The sequence below is a fragment of the Catharus ustulatus genome, chromosome Z (genome assembly GCF_009819885.2).
Source record: "Catharus ustulatus isolate bCatUst1 chromosome Z, bCatUst1.pri.v2, whole genome shotgun sequence".
In the NCBI taxonomy this organism is placed as follows: Eukaryota; Metazoa; Chordata; class Aves; order Passeriformes; family Turdidae; genus Catharus; species Catharus ustulatus.
Genome location: NC_046262.2, coordinates 47,500,020 through 47,522,610, shown reverse-complemented (window position 1 = coordinate 47,522,610; position 22,591 = coordinate 47,500,020). Strand labels below are relative to the sequence as shown.

The 22,591-nt window shown below is 38.5% G+C and overlaps 2 protein-coding genes across 2 annotated transcripts in view; both read right to left on the bottom strand.

Annotated features, from left to right (window-relative positions):
- Positions 1–11,142, bottom strand: part of TRPM6 (transient receptor potential cation channel subfamily M member 6) — a 62,384-nt gene extending 51,242 nt beyond the window's left edge. Inside the window, exons 1-7 of the mRNA XM_033084609.1 lie at positions 11,010–11,142; positions 10,795–10,895; positions 6,384–6,518; positions 5,808–5,861; positions 3,507–3,647; positions 2,102–2,236; positions 702–982 (exon numbers count right to left, since the gene is read on the bottom strand). Coding sequence (XP_032940500.1) covers positions 702–982; positions 2,102–2,236; positions 3,507–3,647; positions 5,808–5,861; positions 6,384–6,518; positions 10,795–10,887 — 839 coding nt within the window. The 5' untranslated portion in view covers positions 10,888–10,895; positions 11,010–11,142. The remainder of the gene's footprint in view (positions 1–701; positions 983–2,101; positions 2,237–3,506; positions 3,648–5,807; positions 5,862–6,383; positions 6,519–10,794; positions 10,896–11,009) is intronic.
- Positions 10,876–22,591, bottom strand: part of LOC117010305 (transient receptor potential cation channel subfamily M member 6-like) — a 30,415-nt gene continuing 18,699 nt past the window's right edge. The window contains exons 4-10 of the mRNA XM_033084610.1: positions 18,423–18,603; positions 17,865–18,078; positions 16,933–17,057; positions 16,005–16,176; positions 14,406–14,580; positions 12,989–13,112; positions 10,876–11,082 (exon numbers count right to left, since the gene is read on the bottom strand). Coding sequence (XP_032940501.1) covers positions 10,939–11,082; positions 12,989–13,112; positions 14,406–14,580; positions 16,005–16,176; positions 16,933–17,057; positions 17,865–18,078; positions 18,423–18,603 — 1,135 coding nt within the window. The 3' untranslated portion in view covers positions 10,876–10,938. The remainder of the gene's footprint in view (positions 11,083–12,988; positions 13,113–14,405; positions 14,581–16,004; positions 16,177–16,932; positions 17,058–17,864; positions 18,079–18,422; positions 18,604–22,591) is intronic.

Here is a 22,591-nt window from a genome sequence, read left to right as displayed (position 1 = left end):
GCAGCCAGTTGCAAAAGTCTCTTCTTTTGGACTGACTTTAAAACACCTTTGCAGAGAGGACCCCTTAAGGAAGTACATACCCTCCCTCAAATTAGGATTTGGAGCTGCATACAAAAGAACAGAGTACATTTTATTGCACCTGAATCTTAAACATGAAATCTACAAAGCAGAAAATATATTACTAACAAGAAAAATTACCAGAAAAAACTTAATGGAAATTACAAACTCAAAAAAGAATCCTTGATCTACTTCCCTTTTCATTCAATCAGGTATTTCACTTTCCAGTCTCACACAGAGCAGTATTTAAGCACTGATTTTGGTTTGCTCATTACTGCTTGTTATAGATTTGAGCAGTCCAACACATATGTGCCATATGGCTTTTTAACAAATTGAACTGGAAGACAAGCTACAAGGGAAAGCCTTTCACTCGACCATTTAGCAGATAATGAGCTATACATTACTCACCTACATTGTCAACTATGCATCTAGGTAATATGCAAAGAGTTTTCCTTTAGGTCTCCACTGCACTACACACCAGTACATAGAACCATTATATAGTATCAGCACTTTTTTAATACTTTTTTTTAATACTCCTATAATCCACGGCATCACTAACATTGCCAACTCTTAGCGGCTTAGGGTAATATCTAACCATTCTCAGTACCAGAGAACGTTAACTGAAATGAAGGGAGGACTCATACTTTGAATACTTCTTGAGCTCTTCTGAAGTGTCATCCACCATGTTGCTCTGTTTAGCCTCATGTGCCATTGTTCTGTAGAGTTTACAAGCAACAACAGCTTTGACCATGGCTTCCTCTCCATGCTGCCAGAAGAACATAGCCATCTTCTGTCTTTTCATTAATACTGCCCAAACCAGGAGGTCATTATAGGGGTAGATGAAGCCAGTTGACGCATAATTCTCTGCATAGTTTATATCCTCTTTAGATTTCTTCTTATACTTTGGGAAAGGGCTGGATCTTTCCTATAAATTTGTTTAAAAAACAAAAAAAACCCAACAACAACAACAAAAAAGAAGATTCTAGTGAATGGTTGAGGTTCTAAAACTGCATGCAAATCTGAATTGCAAGTAGCAAACTATTTGATAGCTATATACATTTAAGTCATAAAACCACAGCTAAGACCATGTCCAGATTACCAATGCTAAGAAGCTGGTAACATTAAAGAAGGAAAAATACACCTTGCTCTGCATCCATGCCTTTCATAGCTTCCCTTTCCATGGTGTTGGGCACTTTCCAAAATCCATGATACCCCATTTTTACTCTCTATTTTGTATGTGTCACGATAGAAGAAAAAGTAAACAGACTGAAATACACCTTAGATACTTAAAGATTATTTTTACTGCCTGTCACACTTGTAATGTAAATTTGCTATACATTCATATCTGGGTATTTCTTGGTGAAAGGTACAGGAAAAAAAGTCTGATATAAGTGAGGAAGTCTCAGTGCTATCATGGGTTCATTTTGGCTCTGACTAATGCCAAAACAGCCATTTAAATTCATTTAACTTTAAATTTAATTTTAAGTTTTGTCAGATAAATGGATGGATGGATGGATGGATGGATGGATGGATGGATGGATGGATGGATGGATGGATGGATGGATGGATGGATAGGTAGGTAGGTAGGTAGGTAGATAGATAGATAGATAGATAGATGTGAACACCAATCTTTGTCATTCTTTCTCTGACTGTACCTCTTCTTAACAGTCTTACTCTAGCACTTTAATAAGAAATCATGAGAAAGCCATTAGGAAAGTCAGAGAACTCCTATATTTCTTCCAAATTCAGAAGAATTTTCACACATGCTTCATACTCAGAAATATGGTGATTTATATTTTACTGAATTAAAGCTCTTAGCAACAAAGGATGGAAGTTAAGCTATCATGGAATCTGAGCCTGATTTCACCAACAAAATTGAAAGACTTGTACTTCATGAGCAGTGAGCAGTAAAGCATTGTTTCCACTGCAATTTAAGTAGAATTATAAAAACTAAGAGCCTTACCAACATGTCTAAAATTTGTCAATAAAATTATTATCACGCTGATATTTCTTAAGCAAAGTCTAGAATAAGCGATTATGTTACCTTGCATTTGTAAGGCTGTGCAGTTCTGAAGAACTGAGAGTGCAAAGTACTTTCAGTGGATCCCATTCCACTATCCATCTGATTACTCTGATGAAAGGAATGAGACAGGCTTTGAGGCAAGCTGGAGACCACTCTCTAGATCCACATGCAAACCATAAAACATGAGAAAAGAAATGCAAATTAGAAATAAAGTTTGCTGGTACTTGCTGACTGCAATAGTGCATGCAGAAACCGATGTTATTCAAAAACTAGTGAGTAAAAAATTCCCATAAGTACTACTGAAGCTTATACCATCAAGGAAAAAAATGGCCTGTTTCACATCTCTGTTAACAAACATAGCTTTCTGAGTGTCTGAATTCAAAACAATATTTTTCCACATGTAGCATCCTCGAATTGCAACAAACAGGGTTGCAACAGATGGAATCACCTACTCTTCTGAGTGCTGACCTTTATAAAATGTGCCATTTGAAAGACAGAATTCCCTGAACCTTTTGCTGATAATTTCCTCTGAAGGATGTCACATCCAGCATCTCTGTAAATTTTGTTCAGTTTTAGATAAAAGGGAAGAATGTTAACAGCTGAATCACTAATGCTCTTCCCAAAAATTCCTAGTTATATGTTTATGTGGTTTCATCTATTCCTCTTAAGGTCATATTTTATTAGGAAAGGGCAAAAAAGTGTTAGAACTGCTCACATCATTTTTATTAAGCATTGTGTTAAAAACTAGTGACACACAGAAAGCTCTTTCTCTCTGTTTCTATTCACTCCAAGTTACAGGTTTCATTATTTCTTTTCATTTTCCATGATCATTATGAGGTTCTTCTCTTAGTCATGGAAGCATTTTGTGGGGATGAGAGGGTTCTGTTGTTAGTTTTTTAACATATGGAAGTACTTAAAAGTCCAGTTCTAGTCCAAAAATGGAAATCACTCTTATACAGTAAATCTGCTCTTTCTGCAATATTGGGAACAACTTTCCATTAATTTATTGAGAAGTTCAGCCTGCTTTTAAGTTACTGATTTTAGGAAACCAATAGGGAGAATGTTGACGTGCCCTAAGTCTACTTCAAGGCAAGTGGAATTTAGTATTTGCATGAGGTGTTTCAAGCTGCAAGAAGGAAATATGTAGCATGGTGGTTGGCAAAATCTTGTCATTCGTTATTGATGGATGATAGACAAAATGCAACTCAGATACTAGACACAAAGGTAAATTTACTGAATTAATAAATAATTTAACAACCACCAATAGTCCTGGGGATTTGTCTCTTTTATTTGCAACCTCTCCACAGTTCTCAAGCAGAGAAGCATGACATACATTTAAATGATGTTCTTCAGAAAAACCAGGATGACAACCTGAGCAACTTTCAGGTGTTACACTTTTGCTTTTCTTGGTTTTGGAAGAAGCTACCTTGTGTTTTCTGTAGAGATTGTTGTAGAGAATCCGGAAATGCTTCCTTGTGTAGCTGCTCCGATAAGCTTCACCAAGGAGGTACTCTATCACTAGTCCAATGTCAATCAGTGATATCTTGTAATCCAAAGAAAGGTTATTCTGAAATACCAAATGTCACAAATATTCCATGATGCTGTTATATGCAAGATTCAACCATGTAATAGCCCTCCCATTGTAAGAGAAAATCTAGAAAAGTTTCCATCTATTGGGAAAATGTACGCTTTCATTACCCACATGGATCTCTTCTAGAAATGAGGGAAAAATGTGATGCCTGCAGTTGACTGTACTCACATTGCATACTTTGCAATGCTCACAAGATCAGCTGCATCCAATAGCGAGAGTAACTCTTCTTCAGGACAAGCACCAACAGCAGAAGTACAAATAAAAACCTTCTCATTACAAGAGAAAACTAGCATGGGATGATTAAGCACTTTGCTTAACTAAAATTGGAGAAGTAGTAGTAGATGCATTTAAGCTGAAGTAGAGTAACTCCGGGAGACTGGAAATATCCTGTTGAGGCTAAAAACTGTCTTGACAACTAGGACAACAACAGTACATGCCCTAGCTCTGAGTATCTCACGTCTTCTGCTTAAAGCACCATTGCCTGTCTTACCTCCACTTTCCTTCCAAGATTCAAGGCTTGTGACAAATTCTCTGAAGAATAGATTCTCTTCCATGCAGATTTTTTAAGACTGTGAAAAGTCTTTTTCTTCATTGGATTGAGGGTGTTTTTTCAATAGACTTCAGTAGCAACCTTCAGTACAGTCAGCTAAAGCCACACAGCCCCAGGTCACGAAGAGTTAGGCAAGTATTTTTGACTACCTAAACTTGTAGAAACTTCTCTCTGCACTGACCCCCATCTTTTATACTATCAGAGCAGACTGCCCTGAATTGATACACTGAAGTATTTCTTCATTCAAACATAGAAACATCAAAGTGATTCCAGTAACAGAGAAAATATTCTTAAATCCAGGGTCACATCACTCTGTTGACTGTCCCAGCTACAGTGTCACCATATTGAATCAGACTGCAACTGCATAACCCATTCACAGAGCACTTATGTGAACTTACAGAAGCTCTGGTGAAAAAGGCTTCTCAGCATTTAGACCTGTTTGCAGATCTGCCACAAAGGCAGAGAAAGATTTGAAATTGTGCAAACATTTTTTTATGGTAATTCCATTACTGTGTATCAAGTACCAAAAGCTCCTGTTTAGATCATGCACTAGGTTTTCCCAAAGTATCCTGAGATATATAAAGACAAATTATATAGGGATTTTAGGGAAGTGGTCATATCAGTCACTTCATTGAGGAAGAGAGTTTTCTTAGCCTGGAAAAGCCCAGTGTCTTTTCAAGATTTAGATCTTTCAACATATGGATCTTCCAGATTTATAACATAAATTTGATCTTGAGTATGTTCATCACTATAGAAAAATACACAAAACAGTTTGTTATGGAGACCAGAATACCCTACATCTGTTTAAAGAATCATGAATGGGGTTGACATGAAAGTCATCCACAATAATAAAATTATGCCATGAATCCAACAGAACTTTGCAAACAGTCAAGCTTACCATTTCATTTTATCTTAGCAATCACATCCTGGAAAGAATTAGCCAGTTAGTCAAGATTTGGTTCTAGGAATCTCCTGTGTTGAAGTCTAGATGCATAAAGCACAACTCATCCCTTCCTAGCTAAGCAGTGCTGTGAGGTACAACAGATAACTGTGAAATAAATTAATGATGTATCTAAATAACAAGGCTGCTACTAAACCACTAATGGAACCAGTGCTCCATGCAGTAGTCATCCACTGCCACCTTCTGTTCTCCTAGGAAATGCAGCACATCCAAATACTACCTCTAACAAAGAAATACTTCTTTAACTTTGGGAAAAAAATAGAAAATCTTATAGCTAATTTACTGCACTAAATCCTAAAGCATAATTTCTGCACTAATTCACTAGGTCATTTGTACAATTACTTCAATATGTCAATTCAGTAATGTGAGAAAGAGAGTTTGAGTTGGATGAACTGCTTGGCTTTGAAATTAAGGTACAGGACCCTTGGGAGCCTCAGTAGCAGCATGTTGGTTAATTGCTTAGGGGGTCAGAGGAATTAAGATGAAACCATTTAGCAGATACTGTAGTAATGAAGCTGTCACTTCTGTTACCGAAATTCCCCTGTATTATCTAACAGCAGCTTGCCAGTGGACACTGAAGTACTAATCTAGCATTTTTGTCCCCAGCCTTTCTTATGTCTATTACCTGTTTCACATCTCGAACTAGATGGTGTAAAAGCAGATTTGATGGTCCTTGTTTCTGTGAATAGAAAAGACAGTAAATAGATACGCCACTCTACACTAGAAAATCAGTGTAAGAAATCAGCTTTAAAAAAATCTATAAACTATTATGATTCAAACTCTCCCCCCTCTACTCATAAATATTTTCAAAACTATTTCGGACCAATCTGCAACAGTTCTACTATCTTAAATCTTGACTTATTCTAGAAAGAAGCTGATATAGCTTTGGTCTAAACAACATCATTTTCAGCAAGGTAAGCATTCATTACGTATCAGATTAAAATCTGGACATATTTCTCATCAGCTTCCAATGAGTAGTGAATCTAGTTCATGACAATGAATAAAAAATAACAACCTGGTACACTATTCCCAAATCCCCACATCGCAATCAAGAATAACTAAACCCATTAATTTTTATTTTAAAATTTTTTTTCAAAAACCCTTCATAAAAACGTTGCCTAATCATCACACCCCTTAAGCAAAACAGTGTGTTTCCAGGCTTTCATATCTAAAGTGGTACACTGGGACTTCAAATACTCACAGTATTGTAGAGTTCTTCCAAACGAGATATGGTAAGAAAACGGTGCACGTTCACTCCATGCTCTATTAATAGTTTAACAAAATCCACACGATCCATGACTAAAGCATCCAGCATTGCCTGCTCCAAGGCACCAACCTCCAAATGGAGAAAGTTGAAGGAAAATATTAGAAAATTACTTTTGAAAATAAGTAAAACTTTCCTGGAGCTGCTAATCTCTCCATCACAATGATTTGTTTCTATGCATATTGAAAGTGCACGTACAAAAGAAAAATATGCTAGTGGACATTTTTGTGTAGAAAGCCAATAGAAGGGAAGGAAAACAGTTTCCATAAACCCAACATCTTCAGGGACTTCTATAAACTTAGCTTTACAACTGGACTCTGATAATACATTCTCTACTCTGCAATTCAGTTTAGAAGATGAAGTATGATAATGCAGGGCACAAAGGGAAGCCTTTTTTTTTTTTTTTTTTGACACATGACAAAAGCTATTACAAAGTACCACAGAGAAGTCTCTATATAACTGCAAGTTCTTTAATGCAAACTTTTTTCAAATATGAGAGAGAACGTGTATTAGAATAAACTCCCTCAAAGGAAGCATGAAGCTGAGATCTACCTACAAGAAGAGCCCAAATGGTGGGAGCATGGCATTTGAACAGAGCTCAGCAGAGCTTACACATGCAAAATAGCAAAGGAGTTAGACATAAGAGGTTAATATAAACCCATATAAAGTTCTTCTACAGAACACGTATGCACAGTAAATGCAGTGGGGTGAGCAGAATGAGGAGGCTGGAACACTAATGGGGCAGGTGCTAGTGCTAACTTGGAAACAGTACATTACATGTATATATTGAGGTTTGACAGAAATTATGTTAAAAGATGACCATTAAATGTTACAGAATTCTTACAGGTAAAAAGAAAACTTTTGCACTGATCCTGAATTATTGGATTTTCTTCCAGAAATATCTGAGAGTGAGTGGCCATTCTTGCATAAAATCTCCTCAAACAGTCCTTAAACTGGCAATGTGTCTAAAGAGGTCAGTAGCCCTTTGGTAACTATTAGAATGGTATTCTTTGGTATTTGAGGTAGAGTTGACCTCTAAATGGAAACACAGCCACAGCTGGTTATAACCTTTACTTTCTAAACTTCTAAGACTAGAGTTCGAAAAAGAAATGGCCATGATACATGTATAATTGTACATGTTTACTTGAAACACTTAAATAGACAGAAATACTATAAGAGTCCAGAGACAATCACCTGCTCATTAAATATGTAACTCATAATCTGAACACACAACCACAATAACACTGCAGAAGCTGTAGCCCCTGACAATTGCAGGTCTGGCAGTATCTGACAGTCAGAGGATTGCTTCACTTTAGTTAAGAAAGTAACTAAGTTAAAGGCAAGCTTTAAAACCATTCTTGTACATTTTCCAATGTTTTTCTTTTCAGTGTACAAAAAAATAGTTTGAGGTTTTTTTGCCTGCTTAGAAAAGAAAAACATTCAGGAGTATATCTAATCCTAATCTTTGCTTGGTGAAGCAGCAGAAATGTCAGGTCTGTTTATTATGAGATCTTTAAATCTTACCTGAAGGGGAGAACACAGTTACTATTTAACAATGGCTTTTCATTCAAAATAGTGATGAATATTGTACTAAGCAGATATGAACAGATACATATTTTTTTTTAAACATGTCAGAAGCAGAAAAGTAAGAGTAGGGAGGCTGCCAGTGGATCTGTAAGGACAGAGGATGACCAGGTATAAAAGAAGTACTTAAGGCTATTGTAGACATAGCAAACTAATTTGTTGCCTTACTGCTTACTACAGAACAGGCTGGGAAAATCCTGTATCAAAGTTGTTCTTTATGGCAGAAAAGTCTGAAGAATTGTGTCAAACTGAAGTATCAGTAGAAAAGATTATAGAAACTATCCATAAAGTGGCAGTGGTAAATTGACACGATTCTGTGGTATTCACCTAAGAGTTTCCAGAGAACTGAAGTACAGCTGAAATCAGTCCCTCTAACATCAGCATCACAGACAGAAGATGCAAATCATTAAAAAAAAAACCCAGGTTGTCAAAGTATGGCATATCAACACTGTTAGAACTTTGTAAGGAAAAATATAACAGAAATACAATAATAACAACGTGAAAAAATACAGCTGAATAAGTGGAAGCAAGGAAGTTACTTGCTGAAAGTAGACCAGTAGACTGAAATCAGAGCTCTACCAGTTTTTCAGCAGTTAGCATCAGAAGAAAGCTTTGGTGGACCTATCTTCTGCAATCATTAATATAAATTGGATGTAAGTTAGAAATATGTAAAAAAGGTATACAGCCTGCTAGAATTTCTCCTTAGGTTAATATAGAGCAATCTGTAAAATACTAGTTTTTCACTAAATATCTAAATGAGAATATTGAGTGCTGATCTACCTATCGCAAAATATTGCTTTTTCATCTGGAAATTCAAGTACACGGAAGAGCAGGAAATATTGTCAAAAATGTGGAAAAAACTGAATTTATGTTCACCTTGGAGAAGCCAGGAGCAAAGAGGCTAAACTGCTCAACAGTTCCCTAAACCCTTCTGTGTTGAGGAGGTGAGGATCAGAAAAACGTTATTATTTTCCCCATTCACACAATCATAGAATCATTTAGTTGGGAAAAGATCTTTAGATCATCAAGTCAATCAGTAAAGCTAGCAGTGACAAGTCCACCACTAAACACTGTCCCTAAGCGCCACATCTATGTCTTTTAAGTAGTTCTATGGTTGATTATTCAACACATGCCTGAGGAGCCTGTTTCAATGGTTGATAACGCTTCTCATGAATAAATTTTTCCCAATGTCTGATCTTTAATTCATAGATGCTCAATTGTAGACATTCCAAGCATAGCCCTCCATATATTCAGACTTATTCACCACAAAAAAATGTGGGCTGGTGATTAAGAAGATAAAAGTCTCTCATTGCAGTAAACAATCAACTATGGCCACTCAAACATATATACAACTGCCCATTTTTCAAAATTTATATTTTAAAGAAGAAAACACACTTGGGACTGAAAAAAAGTAAATCTTGTCATTCTTGGCAGGGAATTAAGGAGTACTTCTAGGAAGTACTTCTTGGATCACTTTATATCCTGAAGAAAATGTGAATTCATATAACTAATAGGAAAAATGTGTTGAGGCACACAGAGTTATATATTTGTCATCTACAAAAATCTTATGTACACAAAAAACTCATTTATGGAGGGTTATACTTAAATACTGGATTAGCTACAAAAACTTGAAAACCATAATTTAAATTTAAATTCAATTAATTAATTGAATTAATTTATTTAATTGCTACTATATTTTCTTTCATTCACATGTAGCTAACGCAGGTCTTAATCATGGCTTGCCTTTTATAAGGACCTAAAGAATGAACTTAGCTGTCCCAAAATACTGCTGACCTGAGAAGCCACCACAACAGAACCTGAGATAAGCACAGATGCTGCAGTAGGAAGGAGTTAATTCGAGGCCTAATGGAGGTAAAGGTCTGGTTAGCATCTGGACAAAAATTCCCACTGCGGTGAAAGGAAGCAAGTCCTTATCCACATGCCAACTCAAGTTATGGGAATGGGATTTCCCATAAGGGAACAGCACATCCTGTGAGTACCCAGGACTTAGAGTGTATAAAAGTGGTACGTCCAGAACAACTCAGGGATCTCACCAACGGAGACCAGGGTGAATAAAAACCAACAGGACACTGCAGGAATCCACGTGGTGGCCTCTTTTGTTTAAACTCTCTCTCTCCCCTCTTCTCATACCTCACATTTACTGTTAAAAAAATCTCTGCTAGTGACTTCATATATGGTTTCTTTTACACCTTCAGCTGTGGAGAGATATCCCTTCTAAATGGATCATAATTCTCTTATTACAGCTATTCCTAAGAAACAATATCTAAAATAATGGCTTAATAATTACTTTTTTTTTTGCCTGGTGATTTATACTGGGATATTGCTGTCTAGAGCTAGGAAAACAGATGCAACACTGCAACACCCCTTTGGAAATAATACCTTTGGAGAAAAGAGTGTTCTAAGCTACAAGGAAATGTCCCTAATCACAACTGATTGCCAGTAGAGGTTTGAAAAAATACATATCCAGAATAATCACTGAAACTACTTAGAAAAGCTCGCAGCAAAACCAACAGGAATTTTAGATATCATCTCTTCTCTGGAAAAACTAATGTGATCTGATGTACTGTGTAGTTGAATACTTCACTGTTTTAAGGATAATTCCCCTCCAAAATCAAAACAGATTACAGAAGACTGAGTCCAGTCACCAAACTATTCCTTAATTAAAGCTTGAGAAATGCAAATCATGAAAAATCAGTCATCAAAATAGAGTGTAAAGACAGTGAGAAAGAGCAGGTAATAGTACCTTCCAGTGTTGTCCATAAACAAGTATGTGTTTCTTGGCAATGTCTAGCTGGTTCCAGGCCAATGCCAAATCTAGCTGATCTGAAGCAGACATATTCGTACCTAGGAGGCAGGTAAGGGATCTATCAGCTTTCACATAAATATGTTACTCCCTTACTTTGAAAAGGTAAGTTGTGAGGCTGTATGCCAGATAAAAAAGGTTGTGCTTTTCAGTACCTTTGAAGAGTGCCGTCAGAATTGCCAAATCAATGTCCTGCTCATCTTCTGACTCCGCATCAAATATGGTAATCTGTTAGAATTGCAGAAGTATACTATTTGAGGTGAGGCAGAGAAGTCTACAGTTACAGTAATTTCACGAATACAAGCCGCACTGTTTTGACCAAAATTTTGCTCTCATACGGTGAAAGCGGCTAATATTCAGGTGCGGCCAATAGGTGAATAATTTTCTGACATTTTCAACCCTGGGAGTGCAAACCAAGTCAGTGCAAACTGCAAAGTCGAGCTCCTGCCAGTAAAACCCTGCATTTACGCAGTTGTTACAAATTGTTACTCTGTTGCTCGGCGGGTGGAGCTGCTCTGTGCAGGCAGCACAGGGGGTGGGGAAGGCGGGGCAGCTCTCTCCTGCTGGCCCCACGGCTCGGGGGAGGCAGGGACAGCTCTCTCTGCTTGGCCCCATGGCTCGGAGGAGGCAGGGGCAGCTCTTTTCTGCTGGCCCTGCGGTTCGGGGGAAGGCGGGCAGCTCTCTCCGCTTGGCCCCGCGGCTCAGGGGGCTCCCGTCCCCACGTGCCACCGCCACAGGAGCAGGCAGGCTCCATCCCCAGCTCCCATGGCCGCCGCAGGTTCCGGCGGGCTCTGTGCCCCCCCTGCCGCCATAGGGCAGCGCCGGGCTGGGGTGACCGAGCCCAGCGGTGGCGGCGGCCGGCCCCGAGCAGCCCCGCCGAGCGGCAGCACCGAGCTGGGCCACCCAGCCCTGTTGGCAGCCCCGAGCCCTTATGGCCTGAGCCGAGCCAGTAAACCCCGCCCTGACGTGGTTCTGTTACTAATTGGCAACTTTGTTGCACGCGGGTCCTCGCTGCGAACACAGAGTGGCTTATACTCGGGTGCGGCCTATTTATGGACAAAAACCGAAATGTTTGCCAACACCCGGCAATGCGGCTTATACTCAGTGCGGCTTGTATTCGTGAATTTACTGTATTTCTTCTTTGTATGGGCTGTGGTAGATTAAATCATACACATTTCATCATAAACAATGGCAAGGGTGCAGACACAATTTCCCTTTGTTTCAGACAGAAAGTGCACCATTTCAGTTTTTAATGCAATGGCACCCCAGGAAAACTGGAATAAACCTACTGCATGAATCTACATGAGCCTGTTTCCTTTTGATTAACTTTTAAACCTGAGAAATGTAAAAATGCAACATTGTTGATATTTGCTACATTTTCAGCTAGAAAATAGACACAGAACAAAAATATAAAACAAAATATACTGAAAGTGTGCTGGGTAGTTTCCATTCTAGTGATTATTGGTGCAATTATCATTACTTGTCTGTATACTGGGAACTCCATCATGTATGAAAAATTGTGACAGACTGGCAAAGTAACTGAAAAAGGCGAAACATAACTACCATTTTTAAAAGGCTAAAAAGAATGACCTGGGAAACTACAGGGCAATCAGTTTCAGCACAATCATGGAGCAGACCCTCCTGGAAACTATGCTAAGGCACATGGAATATAGGAAGGTTACTGGTGACAGTCAATAGGGTTTACACAAGTGCATGGCCAGCAGCTAGAGGGAGGGAGGGGATTTCCAGTTACTAGCAGTGTTTCAGAGACAAGTTCTAGCACAATTCTGTTGTAAGTAGAAGAATGGAAGGAAAGATTTCTATATCATAAATAAAACTTTACTAGAGAAGAAAAATACAGGAATTACTTGATTTTTTTTATTGTGAAAACAGAGATATTTGGTTTTTTACTAAAATCAGAAAAGCTCCTATTTCATAAACAATGGCTGAAAATGAAACTTGAGAAGTTAACTAAAGAGGTTCTGAAGAGCTCTCAATCTAGAAAATGGCAGACACATTTGCATTATCTTGTATGAGATATAACACCTGTGCATGTGCCAACCCACCAGAGAAAGAGCAAAAATGGTAACAGGAAATGAAGGCTTCCTAAGCTCAGCACATGAACCCTACTCACAGACTCTCTGTGTTTCATGCATTCCATCAAAACATGAAATAGATGACTGGACTGTTTCTGTTCCAATCCAAATATGTTCTGAATCATCATTAAGATTTCCTCCTTCACCTGAGGGCACAGATCCCTGAAAAACAGACATGTAATCAATGACAATTATATTTTAGATACTTCTTACCCACCCAAATGACACTTCAGAAAAGATGAAACATATCACAAATTTGTTTTTCAAATTCTGTATTGACCTAATCCTTCTTTCAACACTAAGCGAAGTTATCCTATAACATAAATTATTTATCACATACACATTTGTCCTAACATGCATATTTACTATTGAAAACACAACACATGAGTAAGTTAACAATTTTCAAAGGGTCTTCTGTGAATCTAGAGCTAAAAATCACTGAAAGTATTTTTTTTCCTTCAATAAAGAAAGCAAAACTGTCATAAAATGAAATTTCTTACTAATTGTTCATTAAGCTTCAGATCTCTATCTTTTTTTCTCTTTGTCCTTCTGTTAACCTTTCCATTTATATTTTCCTTTTTTTTAAATTGAAGGATTATTGCTAAAAAAATATAACTATAGGGGAAAAAGCAAGTGAAGAACAAAATTCTTGAACAATACATTAGGGGAAAACACCACATATCCAAAAGTATATTCAGCAAAGACAATAAGTAAACAATTAGGACATAAAATGTATTAAATAGTTCATTTTCTTAAATGGAGTGAACCCAGGGCACCACTTAAAAATTCGATTTTTTTATCTGAAAAGCTCTTTGACTTTGAAAAACTTCCACATATAATGTTAATTGACTGTACAAACATATATTTTATGCCCAGTTTGAATGCAAAATAGGTAGGTTCAAAAGAGCCTGCAGCTGAGACTGGACTGGTGGTACACAGACACCTTGACAAGGATGCCAAATCTGAGCTACCACTGAGTAACCCAAAGCCCAAGATGAGATAACTTTGTCTTCCTTCTGCTGCAGCCTGAGGCTCCTACAGCAGTGAAATCCAGCTCTAGTCTCAAAAGTTTTGTACAATCCAAATCTGAGTCCACGTACAGAATATTGGTAATTGGAGACATGGTTGAGCTGAAACAATAGTAAATACTCTGGGGGTCATCCATGAGCGTCTTTCACCAAAGGAGAGAAATTTTGTAACTCAGAGTAGCTACATGTAGTTTTTCCTCTTCAAAAAAAGCCATAGTAAATTTGGCAGACTAATTATTCAAGCACAAGCTTGAGGCAGGGAAGAAAGAAAATCCATTCTCCCATCACAGAAGTTAAAGCTGGCAAAGACTGGAGCAGCTTCATTACTAGAAGCATTAGAAATTATCTCAACAGTTTGAGACGGGGGTTTGCAGGTGCCCGCCCCCACCTGCAGAGCAAGGAGGAGGAGCATCATGCCACCACTCACCCTGTATCACCTGTGTGCTTGTGGGTAAATGCCAGGATATCTGCAGCTCTGCCAGTGCCCTCATACACCACCACTGGGACAGCTGGGCTGGCCTTCACGTACTCACACACCATCAGGATCATACTGGGGCCTCCTTCCAGCACCAGCCCGACTATGGGAACACCTTGGCCCATTCCTGTTTCAAAACACACCTAACCAGTTATGAAAAGGTCTCAGTCACACACACAAAAATCAAAACATCTGGGAAATAAATACTTACAGTAATTTCACGAATATAAGCCACACCATTTGGACTAAAATTTTGGTCCCAACCTGGAAGTGCGGCTTATAATCAGATGCGGCCAATATATGAACAAAGTTCAGAAATTTGCCAACCTGGAAATATGAGCCTGCCGCCCCAGAGGGATGGTGTCAAGTGGCGGCAGGCATAGCCCGGCCCCGGGGAGGCAGTCCCAAGCCGGGCCCTGATCCAGTAAACCCCGCTATCAGGAGATTCTGTTACTAATTGGCAACTTTCTGAAAGTTGCACGCGGATCCTCGCTGCAAACAAAAGTGTGGCTTATAATCCGGTGTAGTTTATAATCATGAAATTACTGTTTATGTAGTTTGACAGAGAGGAAATAATTCCTTCACCTTACATTATTCCTTACATCTTTCAATATCCACATATTTACCTACACACATAGAAACGTAATCTCAGTCTTCAGAGACTCTTTCAAGTGTTACAGCAGCAGGGCAGGATTTTTTTAAAAAACGGAAATTAATTTCAAGTACAATGCAATAGAAATGAAAGCCTGACTCACAGTAAGAGTCTGAGCAAGAAGCTCTATGCATGAACATGTTAAAAGTTTGGTTAGTTTCTAAGTTTGCAATTCTATAATGTGAGCAAATATGGGAAGTAACATCAACATCATAATACTAATGCTTTTTTAACATTCCTCAAGATTTGAATGACTAGGAAAGAGTGAACTTCCACAAATAATTTTTACAATCTACTGCATAAAAGGAAATAATTGTATGTGTAATAAATATTTATTTAATTATTTCTTTACTATAACTAATTTACTCTTTAAATAAATGGCATAAGTTATGCTTTCTGTTAAATACTAAAGGTTTTACTTTTGCTACCACTCTTTGTTGCTGTAGTTGAGGATATCACAGGCTTACAATAGAGAAGAGTGAAGAGGACAAAAGTAGTTAACACGGTAAAAAGGATTTTCATTCCACTGAATATAACAATCTTTCCATCTCACAAAATGCTGGGGAAATATCTAGTAGTGAAATAGCAACCACATAAAACCGTGAAGTGAGAAAATGCTCAACATTTACTAAATAGTCTGAGTCATTTAGATGTATCTACAACTGAGAAACCCATATGTGAGTTCATCCAAATGCATAATGCTTTATAAAAATGTTGTAATTTTCATTTTCCTGAGTTTTAGAGTTAAAGATACATGCAATTAATTTAACATATTTGACATCAGCAAAAGCTATGGCAGATCAAGATGTACAGTATGTAACATGAAATGTCAAGTACCTCCTCATCTTTTAGGATAGGGGGGTTTTTGTGGTCACAAAGCAGACCACAGCAATACTCACTCGTGTGTATTTTTTTAAGTGATATGTACTTCTCCAAATTCCTCCTGAGCATCATTTCATTTCCATACTTGCCTACTGTCCCATCATCTGCCATTAGAAAATGAGAATGCATGCTGTTGAGCGTACTCAGCTTGCTGAGTGGGTTACCAAGAGTCTGGTACAGGCAAACTACCTGAGAAAACCAAAATAAAAATGTCCTCAAAGAAACCAATAAAATACCACCATTTATGTCCCCACACTTGTATGTATTTCTTCATTACAATATGGCTACACGAAATTTTCCATCATGTTTGATTTTTAGCATTTGATTCTTAACAACAACAAACACATAATTAATACCTCAGAAAACACTTCTGATTAGGTTTGCAATCCTTAGACATTCTTTGCAACGGTTGGAACACCATGGCATAGTTTCCTTGGGTTGTATTCCAATTAAAAATATGTGAGATAACATTTATCAGGAATGATTTCACCTTACTACTTAAGTAGTATACTTTAGACACTTGAGTAGATTATGTCCTCACATAAAGTCACAGTTTGTGAATATAAAATAGACTGTGAATAAAACAATTCACATATTAATAGCTTATTGGTGTATATTACTAATCTGACTGTTCATTCTGAATCTAAATATAGAAAAACATAATTTACAACCACAAGAGAGTTACCTACATAATTACAAAATTTAAAAAAGAACTGGCAATTTTCTGTAAGAGAAGTATTTTAAAGCTATTTATTTATATACAAAAAGCAAAATACAGTGCCTCAACATGCCACAAAATTCTTTGCTGTGTAAAATCTAAGCCTCTAATATAGTGAAAAAAATACCAAACTAGTGAAGTTAATCTAAAAGAAAATCAAGTATGCAAGAAAACTCTAACATCCCATGAACATGAAGGCTTTTGTTATTAAAATGAATCCAACTCACATCTTTTCCAATAAGATCCCTCTGATTCTCAATGATACCCCATGGAGGAATCCCAATAGCACAGATCTTTCTCAGGTGTGGTGAGGTACGGCCTTTTAGTGCATCCCCAACATGCCTGGACACTCCTAAAGAGATAATGATAATGACAATTTTTCTTCTATGTTTAGAGACCCGCTAGGACACCAAGAAAGGTTTAGCACCACTTAATTTATACTGTAGTTATGTTTCAATCAAAACAAAAACATCATACCCAGCTTGTATATTTGATGTACACCTCACAGCTCAGGTGCAATGTACTGCTGCTTCAAACTCAGCACATATTTCTAATTAATAACAGTCTTACATGTTGCTAATAGTGCTTTTCACATCCATAAAACTTCAGTAGTTACATAAATGCTCAGGACAGTTCTCCTGTAAAATCACCAGATTGAATAACAGCTAAAGAAGTAAAACTTTAAATTCCTCAGTTTACTGACCCCTCTGAGTTTTTGAGAGTAGTCTAAAGGGATTTTCAGCTACTAATAGGCTAATTAATGGATTATCCTGATTCAAAACTTTATCAATTGTAAAACACAAGTTAAATTGAGCTTTGAAAATTGTTTCAAAATTACTAACCAGAGTTCACAGAAACAAAATATTTTAATGAAGCAGATAAATTTACTGAGATAAGTTCTGGCTATATGCAGTGTTTTTTATTACATGCAGAATACTCTGCTCTTTAATTAAAATATTCAGATTGCCTGTCAACAATAAACAAACATGATCCTACTCTTTGAATTATGCACTGTTCCTTATTAAAAAACGGCTTCATTTTGTATTAATATATCACCAATTTTCAAACAATTTCACTCTATTTGACTAAATGTATGTGCTATTATGCAGAGGAAAAACACCAAAAGGAAAAGTGAAAAAAAGAAAAATAACTATGCTACCGCTGTTGATGCCTTCTGTAATTATCCATGCTCCTGTAGACTCAGCTGCCTTCACCAGCCCTTTGCTGAAAACCTGCTTGACCTTTGAAGGAAGATTGAAATTTTGAATGCCTCCATGAACAGAGATCACCAGCTTTGGCAATTCCATCTGCCATTCTTTAACCATCAGGTGCAGCAGCTGATCCAAATTGCTATCATAAGAAAGTCTAATATACTGGAAAGGAAAATAATGAGTAAAATAAACATCTTTTAAATACTTCAGGAGGAGAAACTGCAACACATTACAAAGTTCTAGGCATTAATGTCCTGCAGATCATGTGAAGGATTAGAGGTGCCCTAACATGACAGCACAAAAATGCATGAGAGCAATACAGACAGCATATCCCTAATCACAGTGAAGTTCTACATAAAAATATACACATATTTTAATCTGGTTTACTTTTAGATTCCCCTGCCCTCTTAAGATAATCAGTCTGATATTCACCCAATCCATTTTTTGCCTTTTCTTATGCTGAAATTATAAAAATAAGTCAGTCATATAAAACCAGCACCTATTACCTTGGCATGGTAAGTGTGGTCTCCATCTTGAAAACTGATTGTACCAAACGCATCTGTGGGACTCATCTTTGTGTGATTTTGCACAGACCATTCTCCACCATCACTCTGTGAACCAGCCTGATAAACAGGCCAGCTGCATTTTATTCCTGGGTGTTCTCCAATCAGCCTTCCACAGCAACACCTCATATTAAAAACACAGAAATTATTTTATATCAAACTCACTTGCATACAACTTTAGGATCCATGAGTGACTAGCCCAAATAACTTCCTGCAAAAAAAAAAAAATACTGCAGTTGTCTCACACGGAATGCAGTAAAAATAAACTGTGTTGAAAAAAATTGCAGCAATAGCAAAATAGTATTGAATTATATCATAATTATGTTATTTGGGTATAGAATTTGTTCTCTACTTGAGGAAACTAATAACAGTTGGGGGGGTTGGACTACACAGTCTTCAAAGGTCCATTCCAATCCAAACTATGCTGTGATTCTATGTGATTCTCTAATCGTTTGAGGGTCCCATACAGAAATTCTGACCTTAGTAATGCAGTTTACGTTCCAGTTCAGAGCAATGTTGTAGGACACTGAGGTTTGCTATGAGTATTACCACCAGTAATTCTAAGTACTAAAGAAAGATCTAGGAGTTATCCTTAACAATCAGGAGGAGAATTTCAGGGTGACCTTTACATTAACCCTCAGAAGCCAGCAAAGTGCATATACCAAATACATGGATTCGAGTGCAATATTGAGAAAGATTCTCATGGTTTGGGTATGGTAGTCCTCAGTTTAATGCTCCCATTGTGACTCTCCAAATCACACACTTGCTCATCCCTTTCCTTTCCTTTCTCCCTCTAGTGCACTAGAGAGAAAAATTGGAAGCACAAAAGATAAAGATTGCAGAATGAGATACAACAATTTACTGGAAACACCAGCTAGATAAGAGAACAAATATTAACAGCAACAATACTAATAAGAGACAGCAAAGAAATGAACACAGAAACCCCTCAACAATAGAGAATACCTAACCACTCCCTTGGTCGCTCTGTGCCAACCCAGAAGGGACACCTTTCAGCACATGGTATGACTCTTGGGAACAGTCCTGTCAGGGCCAGGAACTGGACTCAACACTTACTGTGAATCCCTTCCAACTCAGCATATTCTGTCATTCTCCCTGGAAGAGATTCCCTTTCCGTCTCACTTACCAGCAGACATATGAGACGGTAGAGAGTAATCCCTAGCTCCTAGCCATGCCCCCTCCTGGCTAGTGCAAAAAATAACCCTGTCCTGGCTAGAATGAGGACATTTTTCACCCCTTATTTTATATCATCTACCACATGACTAAATCATATACCTTCCAATTAAATAGATACATACACACATATACACACACACGCGCGCGCAAGATTAGATGTCATTGTCAATGGCCATCCCTCCAAGACATCTGTTGAGTTCATTGAGTCCATGACTGTGAATTCTATCTGCTCTGGATGTCTTCCAGGGCAGAAGGGCTGTCAGGTGGTTGCAAGCTGCATCACAAGCTCATGACTGGTGTATTTGGAGCAGTCCATGCTCACTGTCCATATTAGTTGCGGCACACAGTGGCAGAGGTCATTCAACAACCAACAACACACACACAGTTTGATACTACAGACTTCTCACTCAAAAATCAAATCCCCTTCAGGTATACATTGTGTTTCCCCATCCATCTTCATGACCCACCAAGTGCACCCAGCTACTAAGCAAAAAACAATCCCATGGATGGAGTTTGGCTTCGCTTGAGACAGGACTAATCCAAACATATTTCCCAAACATATTCCTCATATGCACCAAGGTGACTTTATCCTTCTTTCCCCTTCAACAGTGCATGAAGGTCTTGATTGGTCAGGGCAAGCTCAATTGGCAGAGTCTCTGGTGTGAGCCAACCAGATGACCTTCTTACATGCAGATCCAGTTTGAAGGGCCAACCACCATTGATTTCAGTGTGGCTTTAATAGTCCATTGTCCCATTCAATTCTCCCAGAGGCTGGTGCATGACAGGGAATATGATAATCACTCAATACAGTGCTCTCTTGCTCTCTGGACCAGGAGTCTATGGAACTGATCTGCCAGGCTTCTCCATATTTATATTTTAACCATCCTCCCCATACCACAGAGGCTTTACCCACTTGGCCTGCTTGATCACAGTGCATTGCTTCACAGCTACAGATCACTTGAGAAAGTATCCATGGAGGGTTAAGTCCACCCCTATGTCATGAGCCCATCTTTATTTTGCATCTTTTCCCTGATGACCTGAGGTATCAGGGGCCCAATGAGCCAGAAATAACTCACCCTTGTGCTGCCATTCCAGGTCCACCCAAGACACTTCAATCTTGGCAGCCCAACCCACCAGTCCATTGTTGTGATGTTCTTCAGCAGCCCAACTCCTGGGTGTGTGTGAATCTACATCACCTGCTTTTACAGCCAGCTTCCATACATATACACTGATGTCTTTCCACACTTCAGCAGCCCAGACAGGTTTATCTCTGCACTGCCTATTTGCCTATTTGTCTTTTTCCGCCACTCAAGCCACCCCTACAGAGCATTTGCTACCATTCATGAGTCAATATAGAGGTAGAGCAATGGCCATTTCTCTTGTTCAGCAATATCTAAAGCCAGCTGGATGGCTTTCATCTCTGCAACCTGACCTCATGCACCATGTAACTTGCCACATGGGATTCCAATACAGCACCTTTCCATTTTGTATGTGTCCCTCCAAGCATCAGTGAAGAGAGTGCATAACACTTCATTCTATGGTAACTGATTGTCTGGTGGGACCTCCTCAGGACATGTCACCTCCTCTTTGTCCTTTTCTGAGAAATATCTGAAATTTTTGTCTCTGGGTCAGTTCCTGATTCCTGGGTAATTGGGGTTTCCTGCTTAGACTCACTGTGTCGTTACAGCTCACATCACAGTACACTGCACTTCACTTACTCCATGTGTCATCAGCGCCATGATGTGCAGCAGGGACTTTCCCTTTGAACATCCAGCCTAGTCTTGGCATTTGGGGTGTCAGGAGGAGTTATGCTTTGGCACCAATCAAAGCAGCTCAAATCCCTTCATAAGCTGCCAGAATCTGCTTTTCAATTGGGGTGTAGCAGGCCTCAGATCTTTCATATGCTTGTCCTGCTTTTGTTCAGGACAAGCGTAGTTTCTTGCACTATCTGGGATGAGCCATGGCTAGGGTCCAGATGTTACTCTTTACCATCTCACATCATTGCTGGAGGCAGAGATGAGGGTGTCCCTCTCTCGTGGGGAGAAGGGATTATTTCTGGTTGGATAAGTGTAGTGGAGGGAGCTGGTTTCAAGCTAGAGAAAATTAACCCTGTCCTAGCCAGAAACAGGACAGAAAGATACCAGAAACTCAATTAGCATTAAAGGTTTGCATCTGGAATAATAACTCAGATTCTAAATTCAGTCATTACTCTCACACAGGCTTCAACAGGCTCAGTCTCTTCTACAGGATTAACTTCAGTATAATTTATAGTGACATCTGACAGTCCAGTTCTCCTTTAGACATTTCAGAAGTTAATATACCCTAGGAAATGAAGATAAATTCTTCACTTTTCCTCTTTTAAGAGACTGAACATCCTTAAACAGCCCAAACACAACGACTGCCTCAGGCCTCAGCTGTACAATTTGTCCATATAGGGGCAGGTTAGATGTAAATATCTGTGAGACTCTGGAGATGTGCCGTCTGAAAGAGACAGTTTTCAGTGGAGATGAGAGAGAACTAACTGGTGACAAAGAAACAGATTTTTAAAAACCAACCTACTAACCAACCAACCAAAACCAAACCCCAAAACAACCTGAAGAAAATGAAGGAAGCAAGCTGCTTTAGTAAGGCACTTCTTGATACCCAGAAGCCATGAAATTAGGTCTGCAGTCCATTTTTTCAACCCAGGCAAATTACATTTGGTTGATTCAATGCTCTGCAAAAGCAAATAAAGAAGGAAGCCGCCTACACCCTGGGAGATAGGGATCAATGTGGAGATGCACTAGCAGGCTGAGATGATGTTTGAGTCAGAATAGCACAGGAGCACTTGTTCCACACACATCAGGCTGCCCCCCAAAGCGCTGAGTGAGGTAGCTGATGCCCTTGTAAAGCCAGATTCCAAGGCTGTGAAGATCAGG